Genomic DNA, 18,986 nt, shown 5'->3' with positions numbered 1-18,986 from the left:
TCTCCAGGGAGGGTCAGTCTTACTGGCCTCCTTTCCTCTCCTCCCTCAGTACTTGCCTGTAATGCCCTGTCATGCCCCATCTCCACAGTCCACAGCAGGGGGAAGAACCACAACTGTGGTTTTCCTCTAAGGAATTAGAGTAGAAGTAACAAGATAGCAGAGTTTATATTTTTGGTAACAAATGTAAGCAGGATTATCTCAAAATCTGGAGCGAAGGATTTGTTTATAAAATGCTAAGAAATCTTGCTGTTTATGAACGATGCTAAGGAGAGAGGGGGTAACGGGAAGTGGCCTGGGTATTGGACATCAGGAAGGAAGGAGAATGTAAAGAGAAATATGGGAACAGCTTATTGGATCTGGGTGAGTGCAGTTTCAGCGGAGGGTGACACAGAGGGTATGGCTACTGGTGACCATGTTTTCAGAGCTCAGGCCAAGAAGAAGTGGGCCCAGGCAACAGCACAAGGATTTAGGCTTGGGTGTAAAAAGACTGTCAGGGGGGCTAAGAGAGGCTAGGGTCACAGTATCGGTTAGGATTTTAGTTCAGCTACCAGTGACAGGAGCAACCAAACTAACAGGCTTACACGAGACAGAAGACCACAAGGAAGACCTGGGGGTGGGCAATCTGGGACTGTTGTGTTGACCCCACTGGGGCTTCTGCTCCCCCATTTGAAGGACGTGGCTCCCTCCTCAGGTCCCAGACAGTACTGCCTCTTCAGTTTAGAAGTCCCACTAAGCGGCATTGTACCTTCCCTTGGTCAGAATGTGGTCATGTGGCCACGTGCCTACATTAAGAGAGGGAAGTTGAGGAATGACATCCTTTAGTTGTGTGGCCACATGCTCAGCTGATAGGGAGCTTCAAATAATTTGAAGAGGAAAAGCTCCATAACTAAGAAAAGGCCTAGACAGGCCTCACCTTGGGGTATTTGCTCATTCGGTGAACGTGGAGTGCCTAATATGTTCAGGCATTGCTGGAGGGCAGTAGGGAAGAAGGCAGATGGGTTTCTGCTCTCATGAAACTTGAAATCTACTGGGAAGCAAGACAGACAATAAACTACCAGTCAATGTGGCCTGGTTGACAATCTGCATTCTGTACTCAAGTCTTTCCAGTGAGCTGTCTTCACATGTACCCGTACATAATTAATGATCGATGGCAAACATCACTGCTAATGCCTGCGGGCATCTAGGTCAGCCAGCGTTGGCATCTCTTTGATGCAGGTGTCTGCGCTGTGAGGAGGAGAGTGGGAGAAGGAAACAATTAGTAAACCAGAGCCCCACTTTGAGAGCGGCCCTGCATCCTGCAGCCAGGGCCGTCCTAGGCCAACGTGCTCACAGAGACTTGAGGATAAGAATCCGGGTGTAAAATCCCAAGTCTGTTTCCTTTTTCTTGGGTGGAGAAGGATTTGGGGCCTCTTCCTTTGCTAAGGTGCAGAGCAGCGTGATGAAGATAATTGGGTGATCCTTTTGAGGCCAAGCTGGGGAACTTGGGAGAACATAAGGGACATGGTTTTCCTGCTCCCATGACCTTCAGTCAGTGATCCCTGAGCCGGGTTTTGCTGGGAACTGGGCAGGTGTCCAAGTTCAGTTCACGTGTTGAAAGTAGGCGTGGACTCTAAATTAGACCTGGAGGCAGTGTTGCCCACCCAGACTTCCTGCCCTGGCCACTGCGCAGTGACCTAGATCAGTGATTCTCAAACTATCCGAGGCGAGGGACCAGTTTTTTTTTAGGTTTCAATTTCCAGCCTGTCATAAAAATGAAATATTAGAAAAATGAAATGAAAAAGACATACAACAACCCAAAGTCAGACTTCCGTTATTAGATTTGAGAGACATAAAATTCTTCTGTCCGATTGCTCTAAAAGTTTCTAAAGGCTAACTCAGTTCCTGAATTGAAGTTTGCCAGTAGCAAAGAATTCAGGGCCGCCCCTCTCAGCCTGGGGACTGCGCTTTGGGCAGCAGTGTCCTGCAGGCTCAGAGCTGTGAGTCAGTTGAGGACTGCTGTCCTTCCCAGCTTCGTGGGAGGATGGTTCCCAAGCACAACGAGGAAGCTCTCAGGACCCGTTTTTGCCTCCTTCCCCACACATGTCTCTCTGGTGCCCAATGCCCAGCTCCCCTTGTCTTTGCTACCTGAGCCGACTGATAAAAGGAACATCTTGGCCCCCTCTCCCATCACAGTCCCGGTGTGTAGGTGAAAATTTCACTACATTCTCGCAGCTGGAGAAGTGAAAGGTCACAGCTAATTGTAATCATTATCCAGGCTCCCCTACCTGAACAGGGCTTTTGGCATATCCTGGGTTGGTTAGCCAAGCGGCCAAGTGCAGGCGGGAGGGCCTCTCCAGCCGGCTGGCCTGGCCGACCTGGGCAGGGTGGGAGGTCACCACTGCCCCTGTGTTGCAGTTCTCCAAGGAGAGGCACGTCATGGACAGGACCCCTGAGAGGCTGAAGAAGGAGCTGGAGGAGGAGCTGCTGCTGAGCGGCGAAGACCTGCGCAGCCACGCCTGGTACCATGGACGCATCCCCCGCCAGGTACCCGCTCTCTTCCTGCCAGGGCGCGCCCTGCCGTTCTCAAACACCAGCACGCTGAGAACCCTGCCGGCTTACCCTCCAACGCCATGTCAGAGTTGGCCCCAGTTTAGCCAAAAACAGATAGAACACCCTAGCCCACAGAAACCGAACTTGGGCCTATCTCCCAGGAGATCGCCGGGAAGAACTGAGGTCAGGAACCCACAGTACATCTCCACCTGCCCGGGAAGGGGATGGAGGAAAGGCAGGTGTTCCTGTGGTCCACAGACCCAGAGCGGGCAGGAGGCAGTGGCGGCAGGGTGATGACCCCGAGAGGTGAGGGGCCAGCCTGTGGTTCAGATAATTGAACTCATGGCCGGCTGCCAGCTGCCTCATACCCTTTGAACCTGCATCTCTTTTAAGACAGTAGTTTAATTTCAGGTGAAGAGAGAGTATCATCAGGGCAAGTGGCACAGAGCAGCAGGGCCACCAGTACCCTAGTGGGGCCAGCAACTATTTACCCTCCAGCCCTCCCCTACCTGGACCCCTGTCCTGGAGATGGCAGGTAGAGGAATTATACCAGTGACCACAGCGTCCTGGCCTAGGATGTTCTCTGTGTGACTATCATTTGGGTGATAGCTGTGAATAATGTGGGTTTTTTGCTAAACAGTTTAGAAATTGAAAAAATATAAGTCCAGAATTAAGGTGTAGAATTTCTCTTGGGTTTTTATTGGAAGCTGATCTGGCCAGTCATTTACCCAGGACAACATGACAGGAAAGGGGCGGTGGGGGAGGAGGGGGGTGGTGTGTGGAGGGCAGCACATGGTGATATTTTTTTTTGATGTAGCAGATGCCTCAGCACTATCAAAGAAATAATCCTTATTCTAACTTTTTGTTTTTAGTTTAAAATTGATTGTAGAAAATGCAGGGAGTAAAACGAAGAAAATTAAAAACTCTCACCCATAATTCTCCAACCTGGAGGTAACCACTGGGAACATTTTGATATAAAGCCTCCTATGAGGCTTTGCAAGTGTGAGATCATACTGCATATACTTTTGCAGCCCACTGTCTTCATTTAATGACATATCCTGGGAGTTTTCTGCTGTTATAAAATCGTTATAAAACCATTCTACACTGTATGTGTGTCCATCATATGGTGCTCTGCTGTTTAGTGGGCACCCTCACCAACACCCTGTAAGATAACGACTATGTTTATCACTATAATTATTTCCTCAGGCCCCATTCCAAGAAGTGCAATTTCTGTGTGAAAATGAATTTTTAAGGCCAAGATGGAATTTTAAAGTAACCATGGTAGCGTGCTATTCTAACTGTTCCAATGTTGGGATATCCTGGAAAAAATGTCAAAGGTTATAAAACTGATGACTGTCACCACCGTCCTTCTCTTTTTTGTGATCACAAAATTTGTTTACCACTTACAGTGAGTGTAAATTTTCAGTCATACATCATTTCAGGTTGTATAACTGAACACTGTGACAATAAGGTAGTTGTAGCTGACACTCTACTCCTTTAAATCTTCATAGCTACTGTGTAGGTGATACTATCCCTGTCCCACAGGTGATGTAACTGAGCCACAAAGAGATTATGTACCTGGTTCAAAGTCACTCAGTAGAGCCAGAATGCACAGCCAGGCAGTCTGGCCACAGGAACGACCATCTGCAACACAGTAGAGATTTTCCTTTGGCAACACAGTGGAGATCAGCATCCTCGTAGTTAATAATATTTGAGCACCTACTGCGTTCTCGGCACTGTACTAGTGCTTTGCATATATTGTGTATGCAAATATATAATTCTCCCTATAACTTTGTGACGTGAGACACTGACCTGACTTTGCTACAGGCTCTCCAGCGAGTGCTGTGCCCAGAACCACACTCAGGTCTCTGATTCCACAGCGCCTGGCCTCCACCAACGTGTGGACCTCTCCTCCCCATCCACCAGGCTCCTAGATGCCGACCAAACTCCCTCCTCCCCTTGCTGGGGGTGGGGAGGGATCAGACTCCCTAGACATGAATTTTCTGTTTTGTTTTATTCTGTCACTTTACTTGCTTCGGGTCTGCCTAAATGTCATCTTCTCATGACACCCTCCTGATCACCCTGTTGCAACGAACGGCCCTCATCCCTTCCCAGGCACTTCTTATCTCCCTTCCCGATTGACTTTTTCCTTAACTTTACAACATCGGACATACCATACCTGCTGCTTGTTTATCTTCACCAAAGTAGCAGCTCTCCACTAGATACAGGAGCTCCGTGACAGTGGAGACTCTACTCTGCTTCACTCACTGCTGTAAGCCCTGTGCCTACGGTAGTACCTGGCACACAGTAGGTGGGCAGCACGTAGTTCTTAAGCGAATGAATGGGCCTTCTAAGAATTTGACGTTGGAAAAATAAAGAGCCAACTGAGCAAGAAGAGACACAATACCGTGGTCCGCCGCTGGCCCAAAGAAGTGGAGAGCGGTGCAGCTCTTAGAAGGAATGAATGTGCGCTTGCCTTTTCTACCCCTCACCATTTTGTCCCAAAGGTGTCAGAAAACCTCGTGCAGCGAGATGGCGACTTCCTGGTTCGTGACTCTCTGTCCAGCCCCGGAAACTTTGTCCTGACCTGTCAGTGGAAGAACCTCGCTCAGCACTTCAAGATCCACCGGACGGTCCTGCGGCTCAGTGAGGCCTACAGCCGCGTGCAGTACCAGTTTGAGACGGAGAGCTTCGACTCCATCCCTGGCCTGGTGCGCTGCTACGTGGGCAACCGCCGGCCCATCTCCCAGCAGAGCGGAGCCATCATCTTCCAGCCCATCAACAGGACGGTGCCCCTGCGGTGCCTGGAGGAGCGCTACGGCACCTCCCCAGGCCGGGCCCGGGAGGGCAGCCTGGCCGAGGGCAGGTCCGACGTGGGCAAGAGGCTGAGCCTCACCATGGGCGGCCTCCAGGCCCGGGAGCAGAGCTCGACCAGGGGAAACCTCCTCAGGTGGGTCACGGCCTCATGGGGGTGGTGCTGGGACCGCGAGGGACACTCTGGACGCGCCTGGGCTTAGTCAGCCAGTTGAGGAGCTCACGCGGGAAGGGAAGAACAATAAAGGATGTTACTAAGAATGCCAAGTGTAATTGGAAAAGCTGTCATGGGGCAGTGCGTGATTAGTTCCCAACTGACTTGGAGCCAAAATTAAATGAGGCAGTTGCTGAGGAAGAGGGGGAGGGTTGGCCAGGAGAGATTTGGGAAGGAAGGAGGATTCTGGCTGGTCTGAAGGCTAGGGAAAGTTCGGATAGACGCTGTGAAGGGGAGGGCGGTCCAGGTGGGGGCTCAGCAGGAGCAGGCGTGTAGTGATAGGAAAGGACAAGAGTTCCTTGGGGTAGGCAGATCGGTGGGGCTCAAGCAAAGGGCCGTGTAAGGGGCTGGTAGGGGCCGGCTCAGGGAGGTGACCACAGCCCAATCACAGAGGCCTTAGAACAAGGCTAAGAGGTTTGAGGGAGCCTCAAAGACTCGACATGGTGAACAGGGTGTCCCGAGAATAGAAAAGGGCAGCGATGTGCCAGAGAGGCAGGAGAGAGTTTGGAGCAGGAAGACCAGTTAGTGAGCCATGGAGGGTCAGGTTGTGCAGGGGAAGTAGAGGGAGAGCCTCGGACCTCGGCTTCCTGGGACTCTGGTATGTGTGTTGGAGAATGGCAAGTTGGAGACCACAGGAGGGCCCAGAGAAGGGGTGGACCGCGGAGGAAAAACCAGTTGCCGCATCTGAGATACGACCATAGGCTTGTTGAGTGCCAAGTGTCCAACAACATTTTGGGGGTTTGGGGGGAGAGCTCAGTCTGAAGGTGGATGAGAAAAGACCTGAGAGAGCTGGAGACATCGAGAGTCTGGGGGCTGTGGCCCGAACCTGGGCACAGGGAGAGAGAAGAGTCCAGAGAACTGGATGCCCAGCTGGGGCCCCCTACCCTCCAATGCCAGTGGCACGTGCTGACAGAGGACCTGTTTCTCGTGGAGCTGGGTGCTCGTGCCTGCTGTCTGACTGCTCCAGAGAAGGAGAGCAGGGAAAAGGCAGGCCCGGTAGGGTGAAGTCTAGCCGCAGCCGCTTGGTTACCCAGCTTCCCTTCTCCAGCTGCCTGGCATCTAAACTTACACACTGAAACCCACATGTTTTATTCCACTCATTGGTTTTCTTTCTGGACAGGAGGAAATGTCATAAACTGTAATTTGCAGACTGCAGAAATTCAGAAGCCAAGCTCAGAACTGAGTAATACATACCAGGTCGTGTGCTCCTAGGAAGCTCTGGTAGATGTTAGTCAGTGTCTGGCTGTGGACCCTGCCTGCCTGGGCACAAATGCCGGTCCGCCACTGATCAAGCTATGTAACTTCTCCGGGCCTCACTTTCCCTACCTGGAATGATGGGGCTTGTGAGGGTTAAATGATTTAAGACTTGCAAAGTACTTAGAATGATGCCGATACATAGAGACTGCTACCTAGGGGGTGCCTGGTGCCTGGGTGGCTCGGTTGGTTGAGTGTCAGGTCAGCTCAGGTCACGATCTCACGGTTTGTGAGCCCCACATTGGGCTCCATGCTGCCAGCGCGGAGCCTGCTTCAGATCCTCTGTCCCCCCGCCCCCCGGCCCGTCCCTGCTCACACTCTCTCAAAAATAAACATTAAAGAAAAATAAGTGCCACGTAGGTGTTAGTAATCATAATAAATATGATTTTCTGGAGGGCAGTGGAATGTGGGACTCTGCAGGGAGGGAGGCAAGAAGTGACATAGAATTCTTCTTAGTAATAAGAATAGACTTGAGATCCCTTAAAATATTAAAGGGGCACCTTTTGCTCTGTTTCTTTTGTGATTGTGAGGGTTGCCTGCTCAACTAACAAACAGAGAGTTAATGTCATGAACAGAGCCAGGGAGTTTTTGGCAAGGCACGGAACCCCTGCCCAATGTGGTGCTGGGGAAGAAGGCCTGCCTCCTGGTCTACCCTCAGTGACTGGATTTAAAATATTAATTAATTAATTAGTTTAAATTTATTATTATTATTACTTTTTTTTTTTTCCTGAGAGAGAGCAAGCATGGGAGAGGGGCAGAGGGCGCAAGAGAATCTCAAGCAGGCTCCACACTCAAGCTCGGAGCCTGGGGCTGGATCCCACAACCCTGGGATTGTGACCTGAGCCAAAATCAAGACTGAGAGGCCCAACCAACTGAGCCACCCAGGCGCCCCAAAATACAAATTTATTTCTTAAGATAAATGAAAGAAAGACTGAGAAGGTCTCTTAGTCAATGAGGCAGGTCTAACAGAGCCACTTTTCTGTCTTTCTTCCTTGTTTTTAAGTTTGTTTATTTGGGGGAGAGAGAGAGAGGAAGAGAGAGAATCCCAAACAGGCTCCACACTCCGCACAGAGTCCAACACTGGGCGGAGATCAAGACCTGAGTGGATATCAAGAATAGGACGCCTAACCAAGCCACTTTTCAGGCGCCCCCAGAGCCACTTTTCCAATTGCCCATTGAAAGCACAGCTCCCTAAACCCTGTCACTTCTTGCAGCAGAAGCGTCCACGGGTGGGGGTGGGGTGGGTTCAATAAGGAAGCACCCTGCACGGGGCCCTCCCTTACCCTCCCTTGCCCGCCCGCACCGCACCTTCCCTGACGTCAGGCCCGCTGGTTGGCTGGCTGGCAGTGTGCAAGCTCAGCCAGGTTGGGAGCGTCCCAGGTGGGCGTTCTGGGCCAGTGGAGTCTGGCTGCTCTGAAGATCACTGCATAAATACCGCCCGGCTGAAGCCACTGCCTTTTGGAATTTGCCCTCTGACCAGCTTTATCTCTGAGGGGTTGCTGGAATTTCTCTGTTGCTGGGAGTTTGGGGGGTTTTTGGTTTGTTTGCTTTTTCCTTTGGTGCTTGCAAAGGTAGGAAAGAACATTGCGATTTCTGTAACATAAGCTTGTGGGAGGGCCGATGAAAGTTCATTACAACTTGGCTGGTGCAGTGCAGTCTCTCCTAGCAAAGGAGAGATTCTGCTTTTTTGGTGCTAGAGAAATTCCCAGTCTGACTAGGCAAGGGAGCAGAGGAGTGCTAGCAAATTGTGTGGAAAGTGACAGTCGCCTTTTCCCCGCGTGGCTGTGCTTGGTGCCTCCCAGCACCAGCTTGGTGCGCAGGCTCGGCCCTTCCCCAAGTCAGCATAAGGTCGGCTGCGGGGCCCTGGTCCTTCCAGGATGAGAGTGACAGTACCCCAGGGTGATCCGGTGGGTTATCTGGGGGACATGGGGATCTGTGCTGACATGCAGACAGCCCCACGGCTCCCTTCCCGACGCCACGAGGGATGGTGGAAAATGCATTTTAGTTGAACAAGTCACTCCTCCTGGGTCTGTAAGTAATTTTAAGCTCTGTTAAAAGTACACATTCCAGTTCATCAGTTTTTCCTGAGACTATCGTGAAATCTTGACCCTGCTCTGCTCCACCAGATGGAAGGGCTCCGAGGCAGCAGCCCGGGAACTAACCGGATTGGCCCTGAGGACGTGGGGATGGAGCCCAGGGCACAATCCTGTGTTAACCGCCCCCGGCAGTCATTTCCCCTCCAACAGACATTCCTTTACTGTTAGGATGTGCTGTACCATTCGCCTTCTAAGCAGTCATTTCTCTTAAAAACTTTCCATGACGCTGCCTGAAAGTTTTATGATTTAATGACACGTCTCTGTTCCACTGATCTTTTGCTTCAGAAATAAGGAGAAGAGCGGTAGCCAGCCAGCCTGCCTGGATCACATGCAGGACAGAAGAGCCTTATCCCTCAAAGCCCACCAGTCGGAAAGTTACCTGCCAATTGGTAGGTCTTTGGGAATTTTCTGGGAGGAGGGTGACAGTGTTAGCCTGATCTCCTTCAGGCTGTTTCCCTGCTCCATCCAGTCACCTGATTTGGGGACAACACAAGGCTCTGTGCCTCTAGGCTGGAGGGTAAGGGATTTGTAGAACTATATCCAGATGCGGATCAGCGAGCTGGACACTTCGTGTGTGCTAGCTCTTAAGCCTCATAACAACCCTTCAAGGCAGGAATGCTTATCCTCTTTTAGTTGCCAAGGAAACTGAGGCATAGAGGTTAAGTAACTTATCCAGAGTTATCCGTCTGGCAAGTGGTTAAGCCAGCATTTGAACCCAAGTTTTCTGACCCACGCCCATCCGCTAACTGATAGCCTTCATGACAAATGAGCTTGCTGTCTCAGTGCCCTCCCTGGGCAGAGACAGGATCTCTGGGGCTGGGTCAGTGCTGGGGTTCCTGGAGGAGCAGCCATCCAGACAAGACCCCTTCTCCTCTCCGTTCTTTCTCAGCCAGAGGAGAGAGGAGGTGTGGGATATGGGGAAACCTCATAAGCAACTATATTAGTAGACCATGGATTATTTTTCACTATTTTCGTAACTGACCTTCCTTGGGACTACAAGGTGATTTTCCTAATGCCCCTTGGTGAACCACTTCTATGTGGGTTATCTCAGCATCTTGTCCTACCTTCCTGGGGTGTCTTCAGCTCTCTCTTGAAGCTGGCTAGATCCCACTGGCTGTGAGAGTGACTCAGGCCCTTATGCTATGTGACTAAAGACTTCTGTTTCTGAGGGCGAGACTAGATTACTCACTGCCCTCCAGCTCCACGTATTGTCCTGTTCTGACTGTACTAACCTTCTCTGACCATAAAATGACACTGCAGCCCAGCTGTTCGTAGAATCCCCTCAGAAGCAGGGTGTGGCCCGCTGGCCCTTGAGATGCTTTAGATTGCCCTAGATTGGGAGCGGGACAGTCATACTGAGTTGTCTTTGGGAAGTAAAAAATCGAAACCCGAAGGCATGCATTGAGGGCTGGGGAGTTGTCACTCTAATTTTGTTTTGTGTTCTCTGTACAGCTGAGCTTTTCCTGACCCTCTCTTACCTTTCACAGGCTGTAAGTTGCCCCCTCAATCCCCAGGCGTGGACACAAGCCCCTGCCCAAACTCACCCGTTTTCAGGACGGGCAGTGAGCCCACCCTGAGCCCGGCGGTGGTTCGGAGGGTCTCCTCGGACGCGAGGGCAGGGGAGGCTCTAAGGGGCTCAGACAGCCAGCTGTGCCCCAAACCACCCCCCAAGCCCTGCAAGGCACCTGTCCTCAAGGCTCCCCCGTCTCCATCTACCTGGCTCAACTCTGAGGCCAACTACTGTGAACTGAACCCAGGCTTTGCTGCAGGCTGTGACAGGGGAACAAGGCCTCCCCTCTGTGCCCAGGACAGCTACGTGGAGCTGCTAACGGCCAAGCAGAATGGGGCGCCAGGGCCCCGGAACTCTGGCATCAACTACTTGACCCTTGATGATGATGTTGGGGCTGGGCCTTGGGAGGCACCGGCCACCCAGAAGGACCAGGGGCAGGAGGACGAGGTAGAGTTTGTGCCGCCCCGACTGGAGACTGCCTCCTCATTCAGACCCAATGACTTCGAGTCAAAGCTCCTTCCTCCCGAGAACAAGCCCCTGGAAACAGCAATGCTGAAGCGGGCAAAAGAACTGTTCACCAACAATGACCCCAAGGTCATCGCCCAGCACATGCTGAGCATGGACTGCGTGGTAAGTGCCCAGACAGGGTGGGTGTTGTTCTGGCTTCTGAAAATTTGGAAGGGGGACATCAGGTTGGGCCTCACTCTACCTTACCTTTTAAGTGCTTGCTCATAGAAAAAGTCTGAAGATAACCTGGGTGGGGATTTATTTAAAGGGTGGGAAGCACAGGCTTGGGATGACCTTTGCCCAGGCAGGAAGCTTATAAAAATCACCTTGGGCAGAGGGATGGCAGGCTCCTGCCACGGGCCATGCCTCCCCCACTGGCTATAGAGTTCTCCCAGCTGGTGTTGATTTTGGAATTCTCCCCTGGCCTCAGCTCCATCAGAACTGGGAAAGTCAAGTTCAAGGAGAGTGGACTACAGATGAAAATGTACTCTCTGGAGTAGCAGAGCCTAGGTTATTTTTATTTTATTATACATTATATATGTATACACGTATACGTATACACACACACACAATGTATATATTTCTTCTATTGTTACTAAAGTGGGCTTTAGAATAAACATTTTTAATTTTACCTTGACTTTTTCACAAGTAATATTTGCTCAATTTAGAAAAGCTATACAGATTAAAAGAAAAAAACTAAAATCACACAAAGTCTAGTTTCCTGATGATCACCACTGTTAACATTTACTCTGCAAACAGATATGTGTACATAATTTGAGGCATGCGTGTTTGTTTTCCACAGAAATGGCATAGGCCTAAACATATGATTTGATTGGATTTTAGTTTTTTTCTAAATATACTATTTTAAACCCTGAGTCTTTGATTGAACATATATCATGACTGTATTTTCAGATAACTGAATATGTGTTTACATAATCAGTTTTGATAGGAGGCATATCTTTTAGATATGGGCAACTTTTGTTCATAGGTGACCCCACAGCAAAGTTATCCTTCAGAGGGATCTTTCTAGAAAACAGTTGTCTCAGGCCAGGGTGGGCTCAGCTTATCTCCCAGTATAGAGACAAATCCATGCTTTGGAACAACAGGTGAGGCTGTGGTGAGATTTAAAGCCCTTATTTGTGTGTAGCTCAGTGAAGGCAATTAGCTTCAAAGTTCAGGGTCTGTTTAGGAGCTGAGTTTTCCTAAATACATTTCCTGGGTCATGAATCATGACAGGAAACTGGACTCTGAGCACTCCCCTAGGGAGTCCCCACTTGATGGAGCTCACAAGGCAGGTAGGACGCCTCCCAAAACAGCCTACAGGAATTTAAGGAGGTACTAGCTGTTCTGGGCTAAACAAACCCCTTCCTGAAAGTAGGACTGAGCCAGGCCTGAGAGGTGGTCTCTCCGTGTGTGTGTGTGTGTGTGTGTGTGTGTGTGTGTGTGTGTGTGTATTGCGAGAGCATGAGGGGCCCTGGGGGAAAGATCCAGGAAAGGCAAAGTGCTGAAGAACAAGGGTTTGTTCACGTGGTTGGCTGGGTGTCCTTGGGCAGTGCTCACAGGTCATATTAAATCCTTACCTCACTTTAAAGTGAGCTAAACCCGTTTGGGCAGTAAGAGGATTTAAGATTCCTGTTCTAGTTACTTGACCCCGCCCTGGTACTCCAACAGGCCAGGAGTCTGGTACGCACCTGCCTGAGTTCTCCACTGAGGAAGCTCCTTGTGGAGAAATGGATCAGCCTAATTCCCAGGAGGGAAAGAATCCTTGCCTGTGACCTCAGACAGGGTTTGGAGGATCTAGGAAAGTCTAGGAGGAGGTGAGATGCCTGACCGCCCTTTGGCAGGAGGGTCTAGAACATTCCTACCACCTCGGCAGCCATGAATCTAGAGCTTAAGTGTGTTCTCAGCTGAAGGAACATGAAGCCTGCCCTTTTTCCGGTTCAGTTTCTTTCTTTGCATTTTGTCCTCCTGGTTGGGCACCCCCCTCCCCATCTACCTTCAGGCACCCTTAGAACAAGGGCTGGATGGAGCCCCCTGGCGTAGTGAGGCAGAGACCCAGAGCAGGAGTCCGCTTCACTGTGCCCACCTTCATTTTCCAAGGACAGCACTGTTGATAGTGTTCCTCCCTCTCTCCTGAGTCCACTGCCATTTCCTTATTCTCCTACTGGAACCACTGACTTTCAGGGCTTTGCCAACAAAGCAGGCACAGTCAGCATCTCTGAGGGAAACAGAATGAGAGCTGTTGTTACCCACTCCAAATGTAATGGCCACTCGGAAGCTGAGAACAGGCACTGGGCAGCATTTGGGGCCCGTGTGCTGGTTCCTACCCCAGGCTGATCCCCAGAAAGACCATCATGACAATGGATGGTCCTAAGTGTCTCAAGGCTGCCTGTCCAGCCTCTTCCTGGGGCTGTGGGTTGGGTGTCCACTGAGCCCCTCTCACACTGCGAATGGGCACCGCCCTGGCCTGCACCCAGAGTGCAGCCTGTCTTCACCCACTTGTTGCGATATCTAGAAGTGGGCCCAGTGTGTTACAGTTGGCCTCTGGGGATGAACTGCCTGAGTCTAATTCGGGTTCTCCACTTTCTCCACCTATAAGAGAAAGAGAACAATACCACCTACCCAGGTGGTTGTGAGGACTAAGTGAAATAATTTATGTAAAGCCTCCACACACCATGCCTGGCCCAGAATGCTGCTATTAGCGTTAGGTATTCAGCCTTGATGGAGCATGTACTGTGGGCCAGGCCGGCCACGGCGGGGGATGTGGGGAAGGACAGTGATGCAGGAATTCCGACCACAGCCCAGGTGGGAAATGCTCTGCAGGGGAAGGTATGGGAGCTGTGGGGCCTCTGAGGCAGGGTCTTGAACATGGGGGAAAGTTAGGGGAACGGGGGAGGGGATGTCTGAGATGAGTTTTCAAGGCTGAATAGGAATTTGCCAGCTGAGGAATGTGAAAAGCATCTTCTGGGTGGGAAACGACATACGTGTGTGGAGATTCGGGTGTCAAGGGTTCAGTTTACAGAGGATTCACTGGGTGGGCAGTGAAGGTGGTGATGGGTGGGGGAGGGGGGGAGGGACTAGCAGGTCTTTACTTGGATGTTTTTAAGTCTCTACTTCTGAGCCAGTGCCAGGTTATTGCCTCCTTTAAAGCACTTTGCAGCTCAGTGAGGGAGACAGGCCCTTAAGTGCATAGTCCAGATCAGAGTCCTGTGCTGAGGGCAGCAGAAATGGTGGGCAGAGCCAGGCGATCTCATTAGAATTTAGAAGGTCCCTTGACAGCTGGGAAGGGCCAGCATTCCCCCTGGGTCACTGCAGCAGCTCCCAAAGAAAGGATGAGGAGCAGGCAGAATTTGGAGGCCCTGCAGATAGGACAGCTAAGGTCAGAAGAGCAGAGGGAGGTGGGAATGCCTCATGGTGGAGCACCAATGTTGCTTGCCGGGTCCATTGCATAGTAAATGTTCTAGCAGTGTCCATCCCTCCTCTGTATCCAAGAGCTGCACGGCTCTGGGCATTTCCCAAGGGGACCTAATCCCAGCCCTGCCATGTGAGCTCAGGATCCCTTTGTCCCATAGGTCAGCCTTGGGGCAAGCGGGCCTTGGCATATCCTGGCAACCCCCCAGGAAAGGGACCAGGGGATTGCGTGTTTACACTGAAAGAAAACAGACTTGGAGGCTTCTCTCTCTCAGAGCAGGGATCACTCTGGTTACTAGTGCTTCCAGAACAAAACTGAATCAATGATAAACCTTTCAATCTCATTACATAGTGTGTGCGTGAATTAGAGGATGCCCACCACCCAGAAGCTGGGTTTGGAGCCTCTGATGGGGCAGCTGTCTAAACAAGCAAGCAAAGTGTACGTGACCTTAAGTGGCTGCGGTATGCATCTGGGCTGCCTTGCCATTGTCAAGGTGTAAATCCCTTTCCAGAGATCAAGCCAAAATTCCCTCTTCTACATGCCGGTGACTCACAGCTTGTATTTTCAAATAGCTTTTTGAGGTTTTAAAGTCATTTGATCCTTTGCAAAGTCCTTTAGAAACGTGAACTTAGCAGCTGTGTTAGAGAAGGGGAAACTGAGGCCCAGAGAGCATAGTAGGAATTCTGCATCCTGTTTCTCAGTCCTCCACTGGATAGCTAATTCCCACAGGTTCATTTCCTCAGGGCTGACAGTGGTTGCTTTGCTCAACCACAGAAGTGAAGGGTCAGGGTTAATAATATCAGCCAAACTTCAGATGTTTTTTGTGGACCATTATGAAGACATCTGGCCTGTTCAGTTGCCTCAGATTGTTAGGGTCCAGGACAACTGCAGCAGATGGAGGAGAAGAATCGTTCCGTGGCTGCCACGTGGCCGCTGTGTGTCCAGGGTTGGTTAGACCCACTGTATCTGGTAGTCACACTATTAGGGAAGCGTCATTAGCCTGGTGTTAGACATGCAGTGACTCGGTTGTAACATTTCGAGGCAGCATGTAATAACTATAAATGGCCGACTAATACCTGGTGCCAGTAAACCGTGATTGCACGCTGGAACTAAGATGGGGAGAGCTGTCTGGGACACACAAAGAAGGCCTCTTGGGGAAAAGTGGGTGTGCTTCAGACCTCAGGTTTCAAATCGCTGTACATGCCTCTAATAGTTTCCAGACGTATGGTGCATTTACTGAGCCCAGGAGAGGCGTAATTAAGGGTAATAGCAGCCAGCCCTGCTGTTAAGTGAGAACATGAACGGTGGAGCCCGCAGCAGCGGAGCGGGGTGCTTGGCCACAGTCAGCCTTGTCACTGCGGGGGCTCATCACTGTGCACAGGCGGCGCTGCTGTTGGCCGCGGGATCCAGCCTGTGTTAGACAAAAGCTGGCAGAACTATACCATTCTCTGGCCGGGCAAAAACACCAAAATGTGCGGATTCTGCAGACCAATTTAGGTGCTTTCCTCCAGGTTTTAGACTCCGGTCGTGTATGACAATCCTCCAAATCGCATCCGGAAACTGTATTTGGGGATGCTGCTGCTCAAAAAGAAATGTAACAAGTGCATCCATCCTGTCCCAGTTCAGTGTGTTTCTTTTCACGCGCTGCCTTCGTGTCCGTGGTGCGTTTCAACTTGTGTTCTTGACAGGTCGCTAGGATACTTGAAGTCTCCGAAGAGATGAGGAAGAACATGGGTGTGAGCTCAGGGCTGGAACTCATTACCTTGCCGTATGGCCACCAGCTGCGCCTGGACATAATTGAAAGGTGAGCAGTGCCGTCCTTGCATTTCCGGCCCATCAGAGCAGAGAGGGGCACACCACTGACCCGCCCCGGCGCCTCTCCCTTCTCCCGGAAGCCTGAGACAGGGAATTCCTGGAGAAGCACAAAGAGAAGGCGCAGAGGAAGTCGGGGGGGGGGGGGGGGAACAAAGAATGCGTTCCTGTCCTTTCCCCAGGAGGGAGTGGAGGACAGAACAGATAATCGGCCCTTGCCAGCGGAAGTCACCCAGCCACCAGCCCCGGGCGGTGGCAGTCAGGCTGACTCCAACATCTCGCCACCTCACTGAGCTGAGGCTCCTCTGTCTCTTCTGAGTTTAAGATCACTTTAGGACCAAGTGGGAGTTTGTGGGAAAGGCTGGGAAGCACAGAGTCTGAACAGTTCTTCTTTGAGGGATGGGCAGGGGATGGTGGCGCTTGGGGGCCCCCAACCTCGGAAGCATCACTCCCCTCTCTCACAAGTTCCCCAAATACCCGGGCCCTGGCTGTCCTTTAAAGCCCACCCGTGTGAACACTGGATGTTTAGAAATTAAAAAGACAGAAGGTAGCGAGGCATGTTATAAAGAGAAGCACTTAAACCTTAAACACAAGTGTAGAACAACTGCTTAAAGAGCATGCAAAGTCCTTTGATTTAGCAAGGATTAGGAAAAAAAGAGAGAGGAAGTGCTAGACCAGATTCCTGTATCATTCCTGTAACACCACAGAAGTTGGACTTGTTGACACACAAGCAAAGACCACTGATTTGGGCAAGACTGTCTTGTTATCTTAAGCATCCTGTTTGTCCAGCCAGTTTCCTAGTTGTCATGACACACACATGGGTTGTGATGGACAACCGAGACCCCAGCTTTCCATGAGAAGAGGGCGGCCAGTGATGCTTCAGAGGCTGCAAGGCCCGAGGGCCACAATCCCCATGACATCTTTCTGTGGCAGCTGAAATATTTTTATCTCATTACAGTAGCCACTAACCACATGGGGCTATTGAGAGCCTGAAATGTAGTGACTGGGAGACACAGTATCGTATTTTACTATTTACTTTTTAAAGTGTAAATAGCCCTATGTGGCTGGTGGACATCTCATTCCTAGGATGTCAGCTCCTGAAAAGTAAACCTTGCATTTCAGGTAGCCTCGGGAATCCATACAGCTGCTCTCAAGGTTACCTGGCTAGAGAGCTGATAAAAGGACCCCCCTGCCACTGTTGCTTTGGCTTCACAGCCATGGATAGGAGACATCCAGAATGCTGAACGAAAGGCTTCTGGGAGGCAGCAGGTTAGGAAATGGCCCTTGGCTTTGTTCAGGCATCCTTGTTGTTTAATGCCTTTGGAGAATGGCAGGCCTGACTTCTGAATTTTCCTACTTCTCCTTACAGGCTTTCTTAGATTCTAGCCTCTCTCTCCAGGCATCTTCTCTCCTCCCTAGTGTCCCAGGGGCCTGCTTCTCAGTTCCACTAGCTTGTCCTCTGTTGTTGCTGGGCCAGTGGTCACCATTTCAACGGAGACAGCTGTTTGCCATGTGATGCATCTCAGCTGAAATATCCCAGGGTTCCAGACCTTACTTTATCGGTGTTGTTAGGTATGCTGGACGTGCACTCTGGGCCCAGCAGAGCGCTCTGAGGTCAGCAGGCTGGGGGCTTCTCCAGGCTCTTTTCTGAATTCCACTCCTGTCTCCATCTGTTTCCCCTTTCTCCTGATCGCTCCTTGCCTGGAGCCTCTCTGCCTGGCTTGCTTCCTGCCCAGGGCTGACCTGGGGGATCTGCCTACTAGAGTCTGGGGAGCGGTTTTCTTCCTTACAGTGTGTTTACTAAATAAAGGCCAAGGTTATAGCCATTTCAGAAGGTTAAATGACATCATCATCTTGTGTTTTAGAATCAAATACAAACCACCTTTGATTTTTAATTTACTACCTCACCCATTCCAGGCCTACTGAGTGGAGATGTCCTTGGTATAACATTTAGTGCCTCTTCTTGCCTCAGATCTGCCATGCTGAATTGTTCTTCCTACAGCGGTATATGCAGGAGGTTTTAGGCACATGTTGGTTGAATGAATGGATAGAATTAATTAATATGATGCCGGGTTTTAAAGATGTAGAGAACCTATCTTTTATTAAAGGCCATTTAAAACATAGGAAAAAACAGTGAATGAAAGAATCAATTGAAGGCAACATGGAAAATTAGTTACTGTTAGTTGAAAGAAACATCTGAAATCCTCAGCTCAACCTTAACACTTTACAAATGAGAAAACTCTTGAGGGGGCTGCCTGGGGGCTCGGTCAGTTGAGCGTCCGACATCGACTCAGGTCATGATCTCATGGTACGTGAATGTAAGCCCCGTAGCGGGCTCCATGCTGACAGCTCAGAGCCTGGAGCCTGCTTCGGATTCTGTGTGTGTGTGTGTCTCTCTCTCTCTGTCCCTCCCACTTGCGCTATGTGTCTCTCTCTCTCTCTCTCAAAAATAAGTAAAAACCATTAAAAAAAAAAAAGAAAACTTGAATAAGTTCAATAAAAATATAAAAATTAAAAATATATAAAAATAAAAAAATAAAAATTTTGTTAGGATCCATTAAGACATCAGGAAGAAGAGAGAAAGAAAAAGGTAGAGAGGTAGAGACAGACAAAATGGACCAAGATACAGAGAAAGATGGGCACACAGAGACAATTGTGTTACCAACTACTGTTTAAATGTTTGAGAGAGCAGTGAAGGGGCAGAGAGGGGGAGAGAGAGAATCCCAAGCAGGCCCTGCACTAACAGCACAGAGCCTGATATGGGGCTTGAACCCATGAACCGTGAGATCATGACCTGAGCCAAGATCGAGTTGGATGCTTAACCAACTGAGCCCCTAG

At 50.4% G+C, this 18,986-nt stretch overlaps 1 protein-coding gene across 7 annotated transcripts in view; it reads left to right on the top strand.

Moving 5' to 3' along the window:
- BCAR3 (BCAR3 adaptor protein, NSP family member) overlaps positions 1-18,986 on the top strand; it is a 163,071-nt gene that overhangs the window by 128,501 nt on the left and 15,584 nt on the right. For 4 of the 7 annotated variants that reach the window (XM_045478335.1, XM_045478334.1, XM_045478333.1 and 1 more), the window contains 5 exons: positions 2,395-2,523; positions 5,037-5,479; positions 9,193-9,296; positions 10,395-11,047; positions 16,025-16,140. In XM_045478335.1, the coding sequence (XP_045334291.1) occupies positions 2,395-2,523; positions 5,037-5,479; positions 9,193-9,296; positions 10,395-11,047; positions 16,025-16,140 (1,445 nt within the window). Of the gene's footprint in view, positions 1-2,394; positions 2,524-5,036; positions 5,480-8,079; positions 8,383-9,192; positions 9,297-10,394; positions 11,048-16,024; positions 16,141-18,986 lie in introns of those variants that run through there. The other 3 variants (XM_045478338.1, XM_045478337.1, XM_045478339.1) reach the window with 2 other exon arrangements.

This window comes from Leopardus geoffroyi, chromosome C1, assembly GCF_018350155.1.
Source record: "Leopardus geoffroyi isolate Oge1 chromosome C1, O.geoffroyi_Oge1_pat1.0, whole genome shotgun sequence".
Taxonomy (NCBI): domain Eukaryota; kingdom Metazoa; phylum Chordata; class Mammalia; order Carnivora; family Felidae; genus Leopardus; species Leopardus geoffroyi.
This window is presented reverse-complemented; position numbering and strand designations above follow the sequence as displayed.